The following is a 17,823-nucleotide window of genomic DNA, read 5'->3' on the forward strand; positions in this document are numbered from 1 at the left end:
AACCGCTAGACCACCGCGGCCGGCTGCGATAATATGCCTAACTGTACATTAATATTGGAAACAATGGGCGCTGCACTACGAACACGGTAGTTATTATCTTGGAAGATGGGAGAGTACACAGGATATTCATCACGTAGGTACACGGGAAAGGACAACATCTGAGCACAGAAAATGTTGAAAGAAATATTCTGGCTCATGTTCACGCAAACGAGACTGAGTGAACGAGACTCGCGGTAGGAAGTCACCCTCTAAATAACACATAACCACCTCTGGCCTTAACAAAATGCGCAATCCACGGATCAGTGCATCATCGAAACACTGAATGCTTTGTATCATTTGGAAAGAGACAAAACCGTAACTCATCGGACAACAATACACGGGTAAACATGCAAGGGAATGGACCAATGTGACATTTTTTGTGCAGGAAAACTACAATACGTTGTCAAAATTCTAAAACGCACTGCAAGTATTTTTAAAAAATGGTTGAAGTTAGTCGTCTTTGTCGCACGAGGAACCGCTCATGACAGCCGTTCGTATAGCCCTTCCGGCCTAGCGTGCGATCCGCCGTGACAAGAGTGTAGGGCTGCGTAGTGCCAGTACCACAGGCGAAGTTGAAGCATCTGAACCATACAAAACACGTCTCGTGTTATTAATGCTTTGAATAATAGACAGTTCATATAATGCTGCGCATGTAATTTTACAAAGGAGACTGGCAAAGGAAATAAATCGATCAATGATTGATGTTACATTACAGCTGACTTCCATCAGTCGTAACTTTAACTTATCGAAATGAAATATTTCTTACACATACATCATTTTATAACACTCCCGTAACACAGTTCTTATGACAATTTTTGAATAACGTATATTTTAGTAATAATGAGTTCCTTGTTTATTCCACATAGTCGCCGCAATAAAGAGAAGTGTCATTTGAATGACGAAAAGAACGCATGACTAAAGAAAAATAGTACATCACAATATGAGAATGCAGGCTTTCTCGGCGAATCTCGATGATAAAATCTTCTCTGGTTGACAGCCGAGTCAATGTGTTGTTTTCCAGCAACGTTTCAGCAAGTTTCTTACTTGCCATCTTCAGGCGAAGATGGCCTGAAGATGGCCAGTAAGAAACTTGCTGGAACGTTGCTGGAAAACAACACATTGACTCGGCTATCAACCCGAGAAGATTTTATCAGCACTTCACAATAATTAACAGTTTTATTTGAACAGAAGTGCGGTGGAGCAGGAAATGGTCCTATCCGTTGCTCTGCTTCTTGTGCTGCATACCGGGCATACTTAAAGCAAGTCGTAAAACTTACCGAAATATCCTGTTAAGCACAAATGACTAAAATTTAAAAATACTGTACTCCTGATAAATCTCAAACGGTGCGGAGCTTTCGGAATTTGTATTGTCGGACAATTTCCTTAACAATTTTTTCCATAGTCGGAAAAATTCTTTATTAAGACCAAAATCGGTTATTTCGTGAGGAATCTGAGTTATATCAACAAGTTTTTTCGTCGTCCTCTTGAAAGCCAGAGGGATCGTTATGTACAGGACAAGAGTCCAACAAATGCGATGAATAAATTTCTGCAACTAATTGGAAGCAGTGTCAAATGAAATGCTGAGAATTGTTCTTTCCTATTGCTCCAAATTTAGATAAGTCGGCTATAAGATTTTTCCCAGTAAACAGTATTTTTGTTATTTTTTGTCCTAATTTGCTTTCAGGTCCCTGAAAACAGACATAAAGTTGCAAAAACAGTAATACACTCATACCTATCACTGTCATTGTTGTATACGAATATTTCATAGCATTAATCAACTGCAGAGAAGATTCTGTCTTTTTACGCCTCGAAATGACGAAGTGCAGCTTTGCTCGCAGTTCTTTCATGAAACCTGAGTGATCGGCGTTAGACACAGCAGATGTGGGGATAACGGCCAGTTTCGTCTTCAAGTCAACTATGAATTAATGGCTTCTCCTCTACACTTTCACTTGAAGTAAACTTCGTCGTTTCTCGACTACTCATACTGTATGATTTCTTGAATCTGATTAAACCGATCGAATGTTCGTCTCAGTTGCAATTCTGAAAGCCCAGTGTAATAGATCTCTATCCGTAATGGTGCACTGAACATCACAAGCAGCCCTATGTGGTTCATACCAAAAAAGCTCCTCTAATGAACTCTTGTTCAAGTTACTTGTTTAAATTTAGATGTTTATGATGATTATTAATGGGGCTAATGGGACGTTGTGGCCATCCTGTACAGTATATCTTTCGGATAGTTTTTCTATTCACAGTTTGGCGCCGGCCGAGGTGGCCGAGCAGTTCTAGGCGCTACAGTCTGGAACCGCGCGACCGCTACGGTCGCAGATTCGAATCCTGCCTCGGGCATGGATGTGTTTGATGTCCTTAGGTTAGTTAGGTTTAAGTAGTTCTAAGTTCTAGGGGACTGAAGACCTCAGAAGTTTAGTCCCATAGTGCTCAGAGCCATTTGAACCGCAGTTTGGCGAGTTTCATTTTGATGCATATTTATTACATCATGTAAGTCTTTCTTTCATTCACACAGTTCACGATCAGATTTTACGAAGAAAAAGCGAGTTCACACACTGCGTAACATTAGCACTCACCACAATTCAGTTTTATTTCCATTGTTAACACACTACCGCAAAAGCAACTGTTAATTATTATGGATATTTACGGAGTTACGAATTTGAGGGAACAGCAACTGTGGACAGTTGTTTTTGGGGAAACTATCAATGAAAACTGAAAATCACTTTACAAATGGCGGTCGCGCCGAGTCTTGTTATCTGTTCACCGATGTGCTGTTAACCAAGGATCCGCACCTGCCATGTGCACATGTGCGACCCGCTATAGCTCCGGTAGGAGTGTCCAGTTCTCCAGCCGCATAGTGAACTACGAATTTGGTAATTTTCAATATTTTTTAAAAATACTTGCAATGCGTCTTAGCATCTAAAATTTAGACAGCGTCTTTTTTTCAGGGCATGTTTCGACATGCTGGAATTCACCATTTCCTTGTCAACCGAAATCAAGTTTTCGTGTTGTCTGGGCCATTGAAGACGGGCAACTACACTGCTGTGAAAAACTTAAGAATGGAAGTAGCTTTCGCATGATTCGTCACTGTGAGGTAACATAGATCGATCAAACTTGGACCATATAAAGAAAAAATTGCTGCAGTATAGCACAGAAAATAAGTGGAAACAGTACGAACAGAAATTACACTTTTATTCAAAGATAATAAATACATTGAAGTCAGCGCGATTAATGATCATCTCCTAGACATTTCGGAAGGCGGAAATGGCTCTTAATGGGGAGATGTGATCACCATGGACGCAATGCATGCTGTGCAACGTGGTCCGGTGCTGGTTACGAGACTGTTGAGGTATTTTAAGGTAGGGCGTTCCATTCCTCCACCAATGCCGCTGACAACTGCTGGGTGGTCTTTGGTACACGTGGATGTGCTACAATACGTCTACCCAATGCATCCCACACGCGTTCGGTGGGATTTAAGTCTGGGGAACAGGCAGGCCAGTCCTTTCGCCGATTATTCTCTCCTTGTAAGAGCTCCTCCACGTGCGCTGTTCGTCGTGGTCACGCATTGTCATCCGTAAGACGTTAGTCAGGTCCCAATGCAACCCTGAAGAGACGCACATGTGGAAAGAGTAAAGTGTCATAATAGCCTTGAGACTGCCTCTAGACACCATAACACACGGACCACCAAAACGGTCATACTAGACAATGCTAACGTACCCTCATATGGTGAGAGGTGGTAACACGTATTGAAACAAAGAACATTGTCGAAGTTGATAGATTCTGTGGTCTAGGTGTTACGTAGGGAGTTACAATTTTGCATGTGAGTGTTGATCTCGGTACACTGATCGCTCAACGTTATTACATGCAGTTCTCTACGAAATGTTTGCTCGGAACCTCTTTGAGATGGATCCACATTCACTGAGAGTAGAAATTTCTGACGGGTTTCAAACTTTTGTTACTGGCAAAGCGTGGCACTCGTCTCCAGTACCTGTTGGTTACGGTGTTTTTGCGACCACCGTTTATACGTTATGTTACGCGACAACGGGTGGCACAGCCTCCCATGTAAACATGCTGAAGGGTCCACGATGACACACCAATAAATCAGCCAACTTCATCAAAGGTTTGCTCTTGAAAACTGTCGAGTAAGGTTGTTCCTTCCTTCCATTTTGATACATCTACACATTGACCCATCTTACTGGGCTCATTCCATATAACCGACAAACTCGTGAACAGCAATTCCCTACCTCGACATACGTATACAGTGAAGGATTAAATTTCCACCTGGTTCCAGTTATACAACATCTACAGAGTTCCAGAGCGACCAGAGTGCTCTTTTAAAGGGGCGACTAGTACACTCAAGTGCCAGAAGTTATGGGATATCACCTAACATCGTGTCGGACCTCGTTTTTCCAGGAGTAGTGCAACAACTCGACGTGAGACATATTCAACAAGTCGTCGGAAGTGCCCTGCACAAATATAGAGCTATACCGCCTCTATAGATATCTATAATTCCGAAAGTACTGCCGGTACATGATGTTGTTCACGAACGTACCTCTCAATCATGTCCCATAAATTTTCGATGGGATTCAGATCCGGCGATAAGGGTGACCAAAAAACAATCCAATTGTCCAGAATGTTCAACAAACCAAACGCGAACAACTGTGCCCGGTTACAGGACGTCGTTGTTTGAAAACATGGAGCCCATGAATGACTCCATAAGGACTCCAAGTTGCCAAAAATAGCCATTTACAGTCAGTGGCTGGTTGAACTGGACAAGGGGATTCAGTCCATTGCATGTAAATACAGCCCTCACCATTATGGAGCGATGTAGACGCTTGTATACAAATGTTAAGTATCCAGATTTATTTCGCATGTCAGGGATGACCACCCCAAACTAGCCAAGCTCCTGTGAGATACAAACTGAAATTGGAACTCGTCTGACCAGGCCACAGTTTTCCAGCCATCTAGGGGCCAGCCGATATGGTCGCGAGCCAAGGAGAGGCGCTGCAGGCGACGTCGTGCTGTTGGCAAAGGCACTCGCGTCGGACGTCTTCCGCCATAGCCCATTAACGCAAAGTTTCACCGCACTGCCCTAACGGATACGTTCGATGTACGTCCCATACTGATTATTTGCGGTTATTTCACACGGTATTGCTCGTCTGTTAGCACTGAGAATCCTACGCAAACGCTGCTGCTCCCGGTAGTTACGTGAAGGCCGTCGGCCACTGCGTTGTCCGTGGTGAGAGGTAATGCCTGAAATTTGGTATTCTCGGTACACTTTTGACACTGTGGATCTCGAAATAATGAATTTCCTAATGATTCCCGAAAACGAATGCCCCGTGCGCTAGCGCCAACTGCCATTCCACTTTCAAAGTCTGTTATTTCCCGCGGTGGGTCCGTGATCATGCCAGAAACCATTTCACCTGAGTGACCTGAGTACAAATGACAGCTCCGCCAGTGCACTGCCCTTTTATACCTTGTGTACGCGATGCTACCATCATTTGTATATGTGCCTATCGATATCATATGACTTTTGTCACCTCAGTGTATTACGTCCAGTGAACATAGCAGTCGTCATCTTGGAAGACAGGAGAGTCCACAGCATACTTACCATGAAGATACAGACGAAATAGCAACATCTTGGCAAAGAGAATTTTGAAATAAGGATATTGGATCATTTCAGTTTTCAATTGTTCTAGTACGTATCTGGAATTGAGTTATATGTAATCATTTCTTCTCGTCAAGGAAAATTAAAGAAGTGGCCTAAGGCGTGTCTATCTGGGTTACAATATTTCACGCAAAAGTCTGCATCAACATTGCGGAACAGGCCGACAGCTCCACGAGAAGCTGCTAGCTACAGAGCGAGTAAGCGGTTGGAAAAAACAATGCTGAATACAAAGGAAGAAAGGAACTTTTTAGGGGGGATTCTGTGGCAGCACCGCTCAAACCCGAGCCTCGTTTAGAGGGGCACCGTCGCTGGCGCTGCCACGAAAAACCTCACGGAAACGCCGAAGCCTAGAGTCGCCTGCCCACGAAACAATATCACACAGGAGCATGGCTAGTTTGGTGTGGTCATCCCTGATATGCGAAATGAGTCTGGATACTTAACATTTGTATACAAGCGTCTACATCGCTCTTGCTTTATACTGTAGTAATGAGTCGTCCGACATTCACTGGAAGCTTCGTTGCAGATCATTTTGATAAGAGCAAACAAAAATTATTTCACAGGTGAAAGGCATTTGAGTAGCTCTCTTCATACTCCATGTGTATGTGAAGATATCGTGTATGAGGTAGTGGATTCTACTGTGCAGTCATGAAAGTAGTCTGTATATACGCTATAGCCAGTTGATCTGATTTCTAACTGCCAGACTAGTTTTTCATGTCTAGGACCTGAGTTTTCGCTGCTTACTTTAATGTGTTGTTCACTGTCGTTTATTCTTGCAGGAACAGCAGCAGAAGCTGCTGAAGCACTCACAGGGACTGGCGGCATTCGCGAGCCACCACCAAATGGAGGTGGTCGACACGTTCAACATGACGGCGGCGCGCTACAACGATTTCCTACAGGGCAAATGCGCCTGCCACTTCCATAAGGTACCTCATGCATACCCACTTCACACACAACGCTCCACGAGCTACATATTGTTCATTTAATGTTTATTTGATAAACACCTGCACTATGGAGAGAGGTAGGGAATAACGAAATAGAGCAAAAATAACCTGTGATTCGGGACAATGTGAGAAAGGTATTGGAGACAGATCTTTCTACCACATTCCATAATGCACGTAGAATGGTTGGTGAAATTAAGTTCTTCTAGCAATATACATATTCAAATCCTGAATGATGGTGAGTTGGATTTTATTGCATTCTTCGTAGAGTAACGTTATAAATTCCTTGGTGCATGTAGGAGGCGTCAGAGCAGTAACTACGATCGCGGGCAAGCGGAGATGATCGTCAGTAGTACGGTAAACTGATATAGGCCTTCCTTCTAGTGAGTCTCTTTACTCTTACTTCCCCTATCCGAGTTACCAAAACGCCACTCGGACCCTGAGCACTTACCTGCAGCTTTGGTCATCAAGCTGAAAACCGGAAATTATTTGCAGAAATCTTGTGTGTGTGGCATTTTTGCTTCAGCAAAACAATTAAAACTTTAAAATTTCCTTTGATGTAAAATTTTTTGCACAGAACAACTCACAAATAAACTCCTGCACAGAACAAAAGTTTTACACTACTTGAGTTAGGATTTGATAGAATAAAACACGAAGTTCATATGAAAGTATTCATTAAACTAAAAAGAGAATAACCATATGTAAAATTCATTATTTACTCCACAAAACACTTTCACAAAATGTAAAATAACATTTAATAAAACAACGCAAAGCAAATAAAGAAGTGACAGTTAAATTTAAATAAGAACAAACGTTCTTGTTATAATACAAACTCGGTTTGAATGTCAATAAATTTTAACCCCACCCCCATGAAATTTTAAGCGCTTAATTACCTACATGATATTTACTTATTTTTTCCTCATTTTGATATCTTTAAGATGATCCAATGGTTTAGAGTAACTAATATTTAATGGGCTTTCATGTTCTGTTATCACCACTGGAAATCATCCTATCGTTCCAGACTAATTTGGAATTTAAATATCTACAATTAGTTTTAATCTGACAAAGGGTCACTCATCTTTTACCAGTGTCAGGTGCTTTCAAATATCTTATAATAGCTTTGTGTATACTAGACTGATTTGATACCAGTAAGATACGTTAGATACGTTGCACTAATAACACACCTTATAACCACAAAAGACCTGAATAGAAAGCGGTAGATGTGCACAAGTTTTGTATTGCTATAGGTACACCTACAACTTATATCATTTTTATGAATCATTTGATGAAATGCGATTAAATTGTGACAGTGATAGGTTAAAAAAGTATCGCTATAAATATATTAATGGTTTCTTTCATTCTCCTAACATTTTAATGCTTGTTGAAGAACTTTCGCTCACATTTTATTCTCTAGATGCGTTAAAATCCTTTTGGACCAATATTAGCAACGTCTTGATTGGCCACTTCTAAATGCAGATCAAACTGGCAGCAAATTCAGACAAGTATCTCTGAATACGACGAGTTACTGTTTACTTCCAGCTCTGAATTGATTAAACAATCATAGTAACAGCTAGAAAAAGAACTTCCTTGCGGCCTTGAGAAAGGCCCAATAGTTGAGAAGGCTCTTTTGGACTTTGTTTCCTTTTGAAGCTTACAGTATTCGAAACAGAATCTGTAATAATTGAATAAATTACTAAAAAGGTTGATAAAATGCATTAACGGTAATAAGTAAAAGAAAAAAAGCACTCCGTCTTCCGGCCACGAGTGGCCTACCGAGACCATCTGACCACCGTGTCATCCTTAGTGGAGGATGCTGATAGGAGGGGCGTGCGGTCAGCACACCGCTCTCCCGGTCGCTATGATGGTGTTCTAGACCGAAGCCGCTACTATTCGGTCGAGTAGCTCCTCAATTGGCATCACGAGGCTGATTGCACCTCGAAAAATGGCAACAGCGCATGGCGGCCTGGATGGTCACCCATCCAAGTGCCGACCACGCCCGGCAGCGCTTAACTTCGGTGATCTGACGGGAACCGCTGTATCCACTGCGACAAGGCCGTTGCCAACAGTAATAAGTAAAACAAGTTAAAATCTGCTCGCAAAATAAATGTATTGATGTAAAAATAATATTTAAATCACATATACACTAATGCAATAAAAAATCACAACACCAAAAACGAGTTGTGCGACATAAACGAAAGCTGATAGGAGTGTTTCTACACCTGAAAGATGATGTCTATTCAAATTTCGCAGACGCGTGAGAGTGGCTCTAGGAACGTCATTATGAGGATGCAAATCAGGTTAGCTTTAAATACACGATGCAATGGGCGTGAGATAGAACTTGATGAGATGATATTAGTCAAGAATGCCTTTAATGTCACAAAGACGCCTTTATCAACACCTCAATCTGAAAGAGGTCCTGTAATGCTACGAGAAGCTGGATGTTCCTTCTGCGATACTGCAGAAGGACTTGGGAAGAATGTAACCACTGTACATTGCTGGCAGCGATAGTCACCAGAATGTTCGGTCGCAAGAAGGCCAGGCTCTGGACCGCCACTTGGTTCTACCGATAGGGAAGACCATCCTGTTCGGTGTATGGCTCTGGCACATAGTATTGTATTTGTAACACCAATTTAAGCAGCAGTTGACATCACAGTGATACAACAAACTGTTACAAATCGATTACATCCAACAACGTGTATTCCACTGATCGGAAACCACAGCCGTTTGTGACTTCAGTGGTGTAAGGTGAGAGCTCATTGTAGGACGGGATGGAGGTCTGTTTTGTTTCCTGATGAAACCTAATTCTGCCTCGGTGCCAGTGATGGCCGTGTGTTGGCTGGGAGGAGGCCAGCTGAGGGCCTGCAGCCAACCTGTCTGCATGCTAGACACGTTAATCATCGCCTGGAGTTATGGTCTGGAGTGCGATTTCGTATGACAACAGAACTATCGTAGTTATCCCACGCATCTTGAGTGTAAATTTGTACTCAATATGGTGATTCGACTTATTGTGCTGCCATTCATGAACAGCATTCTAGGGGGTGTTCTCAAACAGGATAACGCTCGTCCACATACCACCGTCGTAAACCAGCTTGCTTTGTGGAGTGTTGTCATGTCGTCTTGGCCTGCTCGATCACGAGATCTGCCTCCAGTCGACCGCATACGGGACATCATCGGGTGATAACTCCAGCTTCATCCACAAACAGCATTAACCGTTCCTGTATTGACCCAACAAGTATAACATACATGGAACCAATCAGACAAACTGACATCCGGCACATGTACAACACAATGCATGCAAGTTAGTTTACTTGCATTCAACATTATGGCCGTTAATCCCGTTATTAATGTAAAAGTATTTCACATTTGGAACGGCTTGTCCCACACTTATATTAACCAGTAATCACGCAGTGTTAATCACATAAATATGTTACCTACGCAAATGTATTACCGAAATTTCAATACTACAGATTAATTATTTTCTGATGTTACGACTATTTTCCGTCAGTGTAGATAAAATGAAGTGCCAAAGAAACTACTATAGGCATGCGTATTCAAATACAGAGCTATGTAAACAGGCAGAATACGGCGCTGCGGTTGGCAACGCCTATATAAGACAACAAGTGTCTAGCGCAGTTGTTAGATCGGTTACCGCTGCTACAATGGTAGGTTATCAAAATTTAAGTGAGTTTTTACGTAGTGTTGTAGTCGGCGAACGAGCGATGGGACACAGCATCTCCGAGGTAGCGATGAAGTGGGGATTTTCCCGTACGACCACTTGACGAGTGTACCGTGTATATCAGGCATCCAGTAAAATATCAAATCACTTCCATCGCTGCTGCTGGAAAAATATCCTGCAACAACGGGACCACCGACGCCTGAAGAGAATCATTCAACGTGACAGAAGTGCAACCCTTCCGCTAATTGCTGCAGATTTTAATGCTGGGCCATCAACAAGTGTCAGCGTGCGATCTATTCAACGAAACATCATCGATACGGGCTTTCGGAGCCGAAGAGCCACTCGTGTACCCTTGATGTCTGCACGACACAAAGCTTTTCGCCTCGCCTACGTCCGTCAACACCGACATTCGTCTGTTGATGACTGGAAACATGTTGCTTGGTCAGAAGAGTCTCGTTTCAAATTGCGTCTAGCGGATGGACGTGTACTGATATGGAGACAACCTCATGCTTGCATGGAACTTGCATGTCAGCATGGGACTGTTCAAGCTGGTGGAGGCTCTCTAATGGTGTGGGGCGTGTGCAGCTGGGGTGATATAGGACCCGTGATAGGTCTAGATACGACTCTGACAGCTGACATATACGTAAGCATCCTGTCTGATCACCTACATCCATTCACGTCAATTGTGTATGCCGACGAACTTGGTAATTCCAGCAGGACAATGCAAGACACCATACGTCCAGAATTGCTGCAGAGTGGCTCCAGGAGCACTCTTCTCAGTTTGAACAATTCCGCTGGCCACCAAACACTCCAGACATATGATTCCAGTCCCTCCAGCACTGCTTAAGACTTAGTCGAGTTCATACGACGTTGTGTTGCTGCACTTCTGCGTGTTCGCGGGGGCCCTACACAACATTCGGCAGGTGAACGAGTTTCTGTGGCTCTTCAGTGTGAATAGAATAAGAAAAAACACTAATTCAGGATCATCAATAAAAATTAAATGATTATGAAGAATTAGCTTGAATCCATGGCAACACCACAGAAATTTAATTTTTGAAGATGATAATGCTATGAGTTTTATCCAATTTCAAAAATCTGTTGATATAGGACCGACATCCATTTTATTTCATGATTAGTGCATAACAAATGAGTCACAGTTCCCGTGCATACATTTTGGGGACCAGTTTCAAACCGACTGGTTCATTCTCAAGACTGACCTACTGAGACAACAATACAAAAATAGATGTACGGTAGTGAACGCTTTGATGAAGACATACCTGGCACTGAAAGTGCCTGCTTTTAATGACAACCGTCTAAAACTAGCAATACGTGCCTTTCATAGTAGATAAATGTCACAATATTTATATCCTCACTATAAAGTCAAAATGAAATTGAAGGCAGACATAGGCAACAGAAGTTTCAGGAAATGTTGGATTACGCTAGTGTTACGCCTAGCATTCAAGCGCGTGTCCGCAGCCAGTGGGCTCGTCGCATTTTAAATATTAAAACATGAAGACGCCTTTATTAATCATTCCAGTCAATATAATAAATAATAGTTGCAAAATATACAATTGTCACTCAAGTAAAAAGAATTATGTCGCGTGTACTGTTGGCTACCATTTGCACATTTTCATATTTTGAATCATCCGAAAAACAATAAATACTGTTCTTCTTGTCATTAACTTAAGACAAGCGACAGTAAGACAGTAGTAACACAGACAACATCTTACAGCATTGAATTATTAAACATATTTTTCCATGTGTGACAAAATTAGGATTGCCATGCCTTATAATCATTTTAGTTGTGCATCCATTTCGTGAGAACAAATTATGGCTTATTGCAAAGGACAAAACACGGGAATACATATACCTATTGATTTGCATAATTATAACAATTATGTGGTACTAGCCAACCGTAATGTGTGTTAACAAAGTTTTCAATATAGAGCCTAATCATAAATTATTACTCATGCTGATATTTTAAAATCGTGATCTGACTTAATTTATAGCTGGACGTACTCATTTGTTACCGACCACATTTAAGTGATATTACATCAACCACACTGTGCTCTCATTACGAAAATTTCTGCCATACTTCAGGCAACACGCTCCAGTTCCCAGCTTATATAGCTCCCTTCATCTTGTTTTCGTGCTGACAGGCTTGTGACTTAGCAGGTGATGTTTTCCCACTTTTCCTGTAGATGTATAAATCTTCGATGCGGTGAATCTTGAAACGCCAAACACTTCGGCTACCTTAGTTATCGATGCATCCAACATGCGAGGACCATCAATATTTGCCCAAGTTCGAACTCACTTACATCCGACGAAATGCACTCACAGCTGCACAGAAAACTGTTCTGACCACGACTGACATTTTCAACGAACTGAGTACATTGCGTAGGTGATGTCTGTCTTCAAATAAACCGGCGCAACCCCCAAGCTTGGCTAGCATCTGCAGTTATGTTCAAGCATTCATCTTTCGTGGTGTTTTCATGCGTTTATTGAACCCTTGTACTTCCCATGTAATTGGTGCTGATGCTAGTGCGAAACGACGATGGACGCGGTATGCTGTTACAAGACGTCATAGAAGAACTAAACGTATTTGTCGTTCGTAGATATATATCAACGACATGCTCATTAGAACAAAGTAGAAGCAGATACCAAACTTGACTTAATGCCATCGATCAGATCGACCATCAAGATAATTCATTTTTGGAAGTAAACCAGAATGTCACAATGAGTTACCACAACGTCATCACATTGTAATTAGAAATTCTGCATGCTGTCTGAACTGAACAAACTTCCGCAGTAACTTATTTAGACTTTGCACTTGCTGATTAGGATATCTTGGCTACGTTGAAAGCAGTGTCGATTACACAGCACTTACCTTCACAGCAGTGTTACAATACACACAAATTAAAGCAGCACCTCGTAAGTGGTCATCAAATAAGTAAGAAACGCCATGGAATGAAGAGCTGTCCACTTTAAGAAGAACGGTACGTAGTACGTGGCGAATTTACCAATGATGACTACGGAGACGAGGACGTCAGTAAAGTTTATAAAATTACCACAGAGTGCAAAGAAAGAATTATGAATCTTTAACCAAGAATACTGAAAACATCAGGTATATTACAGTTCATCGCCGGCCGGAGTGGCCGAGCGGTTAAAGGCGCTACAGTCTGGCACCGCACGACCGCTACGGTCGCTGGTTCGAATCCTGCTTCGGGCATGGATGTGTGTGATGTCCTTAGGTTAGTTAGGTTTAAGTAGTTCTAGCTTCTAGGGGACTTATGACCACAGCAGTTGAGTCCCATAGTGCTCAGAGCCATACAGTTCATCACCTGGGCAAAGCCACACAAACCGCCGTCTGAAAAAGTCAAATCACCCTGGTCATTTAAACCCAACGAAGAGACTAAAAGTGCACCAATAGAAAGACAGCAGGAAAACTTCTACTGTCTCTTGTTCCAGGTGTCGTCGTTGCTTAAGAAAGTGATAATCATACTCGCCTTCGAAATCAATTGCATACTAACTATCTTAACAGCAATGCTGAAGTTTCTTTTATAGAGTAAGAGGTAACTTCAGTCCTGTTCCAGTTCCTGACAACATTTATTCAGAGATCTTGTGACATGCAATTCCACCGACAGTGGCTATCCTGTCATCAATCATTACTGAATTACTCAAACTACGTCGTATACGGAATACCTGGAAACCAGAGAGAGCAGCATTTACGAGTCAGAACCGAAGTTTTACGGACCGCACACATCACGAATGCTGCGAATACTGTCGAGAAGCTCCTATGTGAACATTTGCTGTCCCACAGTGAGCTCCACGTACTGAAACAGATTCATTATGGATTTAGAAAGTGTAAATATTGCTGACACTATTAATAGGGCTATGCAAGTGATAAACGGATCCTCTAGGAAATATGAAGTTACTATAACAGTGGTCATCACAAGTGTATTTCACGAACTTCGGTGTTTCCAAACTACGAAATGCCTTTATAGTTGTCGCGTGGACAAGGAACTGTAGTTGAAATTTGGTAACAAGAAAAACAAGTGTTCTATCGCTGGTGAAGCAAAGATGTGTAAACAACAACACCATAACTGTCCATTACACAAAAAATCCTGCACTCGAATTAGCAGGAATTTCTACTCGCAATAGTCAGATACGCATGTATGCAGAGTTTTATTTACACACAAAAAAAGTTACGATATATGTCAGTAAGGTCACTGTAAATCCTGGACAACCATACAAAAGCTAGCTTGGGTTGTGGCTTATAAATTTCCTTTGGCAGCAAGGAGGTGGTACCATAGTGACATCTTTATTATCATTGTTGGATTCGCAGTTGTGCAAGTAACGTGCCAAAACACATCTTAGGTGTATGGAGCGAGATGTCTTTCTAAGATATAATGGAGCATTTGATACAAAATCAGTAGAAGTATTTTTATTAATTTTGGGGTTTTATCCTGCCACTGTAATTGTGAGGTACAGATCTGCATGCTGTTACCTGCGGAAGGGAACATTCAGATCGTGAGGCACATCACTGCCGACAAAATTACGAACATAGTGCGATTAAATTCCTGGAGAGCTAGTGCGTAGAAAAGGCGATCTAATAATAAGGACAACCATCGCCGTGATTGCATACTGTTTCCAGACATTCGCGAAAGAAGGAAACTACCCAAGTAGAGACACGATCAGTTTCGTAACAGAACGTGGAAACTATCTACATAAAATACGTAAAACACTGACAGATGTGAATGTCAAGCGTAAAGTGCATCTGATCATGTCTTAATACAGTGACCTCTAAACTACAATGCTAGGGACAACAAAGATGTAGATGATAAACATAGCTATGAATTAAGAAACCCTGATGCCTTGGAAACTACAAATAATATTGCAAATTGGATAACCCACATGAATTGCTAAGTGTCAAAGCACAAACAGATACAACTTTCTGAAGCTTTAAGCACTTCTCAGGTGACCTCATTTACATTTTTGAACATCATTAAAAACAGTTGTTGGTACCCAATGTACTCATCACATACATTTTACTGTTGTTTCTAGTGCCCATTTATATTTGGTACTACTGTTTGTAATTTGAACTGATATGATATTCACTGTTAGAACAGGCAGACTCAGAAGGTAAGCAGTAATTAACGTTCGTTACATAGTTTTCTTTCGTAGTGCGAGATCATAAAACTTACCAAGTGTCAATCTCATGGGAAGGGACGCTCGAGTGCTGACGATTCCCAAAAGCCTCTAGTTGTACCATGTCTGACGCAGAACCTTGCGTAGAGGTGTGTAAGCTTAGAATTTATTTGAGAACTAGAGAACGCTGTTTATTTTTAAACATTACTTTCACATTTTTATATTTTTTCTTTTTTTCGTTTTTTACACTATCATTATTCTTATCGTTTCTACTTCTGTTTATATCTCTCGCCTTTCACTTCTTTTACGTCTGACAATATTTGCTAATATGTAAAATGCTGAGTAGCAGTGTGGTTCACAAGCGAAGTTATACTGTAGGTCGCCCTGCATCTGAATGGGTAAATCATTTCAAAGGATGGAGGAGGGCAACAACACACTAGCTCAAATGGTACCCTGCCTAGTAAATCATTATGAAATTCAAGCCAACCTTCGGTCTGATGACAGCTTTTTAATTATATTATTGCATCAAGCTAAAAAAAGATCTTATATTTCTATAAACTAGCCTTGTCATGTTACGTAAGATTTGTTTAGACGAATCGTTATAGGCAATCAGAGAGCATGTCAAATAAATTTACTGCCTCAATAAACGTTAATAATAATAGCCTAATATTAATGAAACTTCGCAGTAGATGAAACAGTGTGTCAGATCGGGACTCAAATCTAGGATGTGGAAGGTAGAGGAAGTGGTACTGGTAAGCTGTACGAATGTGTCGTGAAACGTGCTTGCCTAGCTCTGTAGGTGGATGACTTGCCCGTGAAATGTCGCAGGTTCTAGTCCCGGCCCGACACACAGTTTTAACCTGCACCCAGTTTCAAATGTGCACACATTCTGCTGTAGAGTTAAAATACATTCTGTAACAACAATAATAATATACAGGGTCTAACGAATATAATTGCAGATTTTTTTATATATGGTATTTTAATATATTTATACATCAGTGTGTGAGTTATTTTTCCACTGCGTCGAACAGTCTTCTCAGTAACATGTCACAAACTTTACGACCTGATGTTTTCTGCACCACTAAGTGGACTGTGCCTCTCAGGATAGACTAAGCATTTTGCATCCACTAGTCCACACTTTAAAATCCGACGTATTGTCCAGGGGAAAATAAGCATTAATGGCTTGCTCTTGCCACATGTACTTGAGGCACTATTCAACTTAGAAACATACGATTTATAATAGCTCTAATTATTAGGCTACAAATGAAGTATATACTGATGTACTGTGGTTTGGGACACCGTCATCAGTCGCGAATAGAAATATCTCAACTTAGACTCGTTGCACCCTATATTTACCTGAAAGAAAGCAATCTTAACTAAGAGAGGCCCTCAGCTTACGACACTACTGTAGTATTCAGCCCATGTATCTCTCCTAAAAGACACATGTTAGGAAACTGTGAAATCTTTGACTGTCGTGTTTGCATAGTTACTGCTAAACCTCGCCCAACTGCGTTTCAGGTGGAGCCGGCAGGTGGTGGCGGATACCACGTGACGGGGCACATCAACGCACTCTACTCCGAGATCCTCCTGAGTCGCATCTGCCGCCATGCCCCCTGACACTACACCCCGCTGTCCGCGATACTTCACTACACCGCTGTCGCACTGCTTTCACATCTTCCCAACGCTTCAGACGTCGCTACGTACATGCACATTGACCTTTGTCTACACCCAAGAAACTCTACGACTTCGATTCGTCTGTACGAGTTTTCGTTTGTACAGGTGAAGAAAGTATCCATTATAAATTGCTTTCTCGTGTAACGCTGAAAAGTACGCGCGAGCTAAAATGACTCTTGCTCAGTCAATTCCTGTAGCTACCATTACACGGATATTAAGATACTTATCGAAAGTTTCCAGTAAAGCTCAAAGTCAAATTCCGAACTCAAATGAGAATCCATCTATCACAATCTAAGCCTATGCCAAATAATATCTTACAGGAAACTGTCAAATTTTGCGGTTACTCTCACACGATACAAAATATCTCCTGCTTATTAGCCGAATAATTTTAAGCACTTTTCCTGGTGTCCTGATTTCAGTCTTTTCCAACTTCTCTAGGGCAAAGTACGTATTCATCAAACTGTGGAGGGTCCAAATAACTGGTACAGTGAAAAACGTAACACAGAAACTTGAAAAACTTTATAATGATAAATAATACGTAATTGCAGGAATGGTTTAGATTCATAGCTAACACCGTCAGCAAATAACACTTGCTAGAATTTTAAGACGTCAGTATTTTTGAAAGTCTGTCCATATATTCTATTCCAGAGACTGAAAAAATTCTTAGAGACAGT

At 41.5% G+C, this 17,823-nt stretch overlaps 1 protein-coding gene and 1 pseudogene across 1 annotated transcript in view; one reads left to right on the plus strand and one right to left on the minus strand.

Annotated features, from left to right (window-relative positions):
- Positions 1-17,152, plus strand: part of LOC124722339 (cadherin-like and PC-esterase domain-containing protein 1) — a 106,802-nt gene extending 89,650 nt beyond the window's left edge. The window contains exons 5-6 of the mRNA XM_047247513.1: positions 6,490-6,636; positions 16,994-17,152. Of these exons, the coding sequence (XP_047103469.1) occupies positions 6,490-6,636; positions 16,994-17,092 (246 nt within the window). The 3' untranslated portion in view covers positions 17,093-17,152. The remainder of the gene's footprint in view (positions 1-6,489; positions 6,637-16,993) is intronic.
- Positions 8,595-8,712, minus strand: LOC124723983 (annotated as a pseudogene).
- Positions 17,153-17,823: the final 671 nt, after the last annotated feature.

Source organism: Schistocerca piceifrons, chromosome X, assembly GCF_021461385.2.
Source record: "Schistocerca piceifrons isolate TAMUIC-IGC-003096 chromosome X, iqSchPice1.1, whole genome shotgun sequence".
NCBI classification, from domain to species: domain Eukaryota; kingdom Metazoa; phylum Arthropoda; class Insecta; order Orthoptera; family Acrididae; genus Schistocerca; species Schistocerca piceifrons.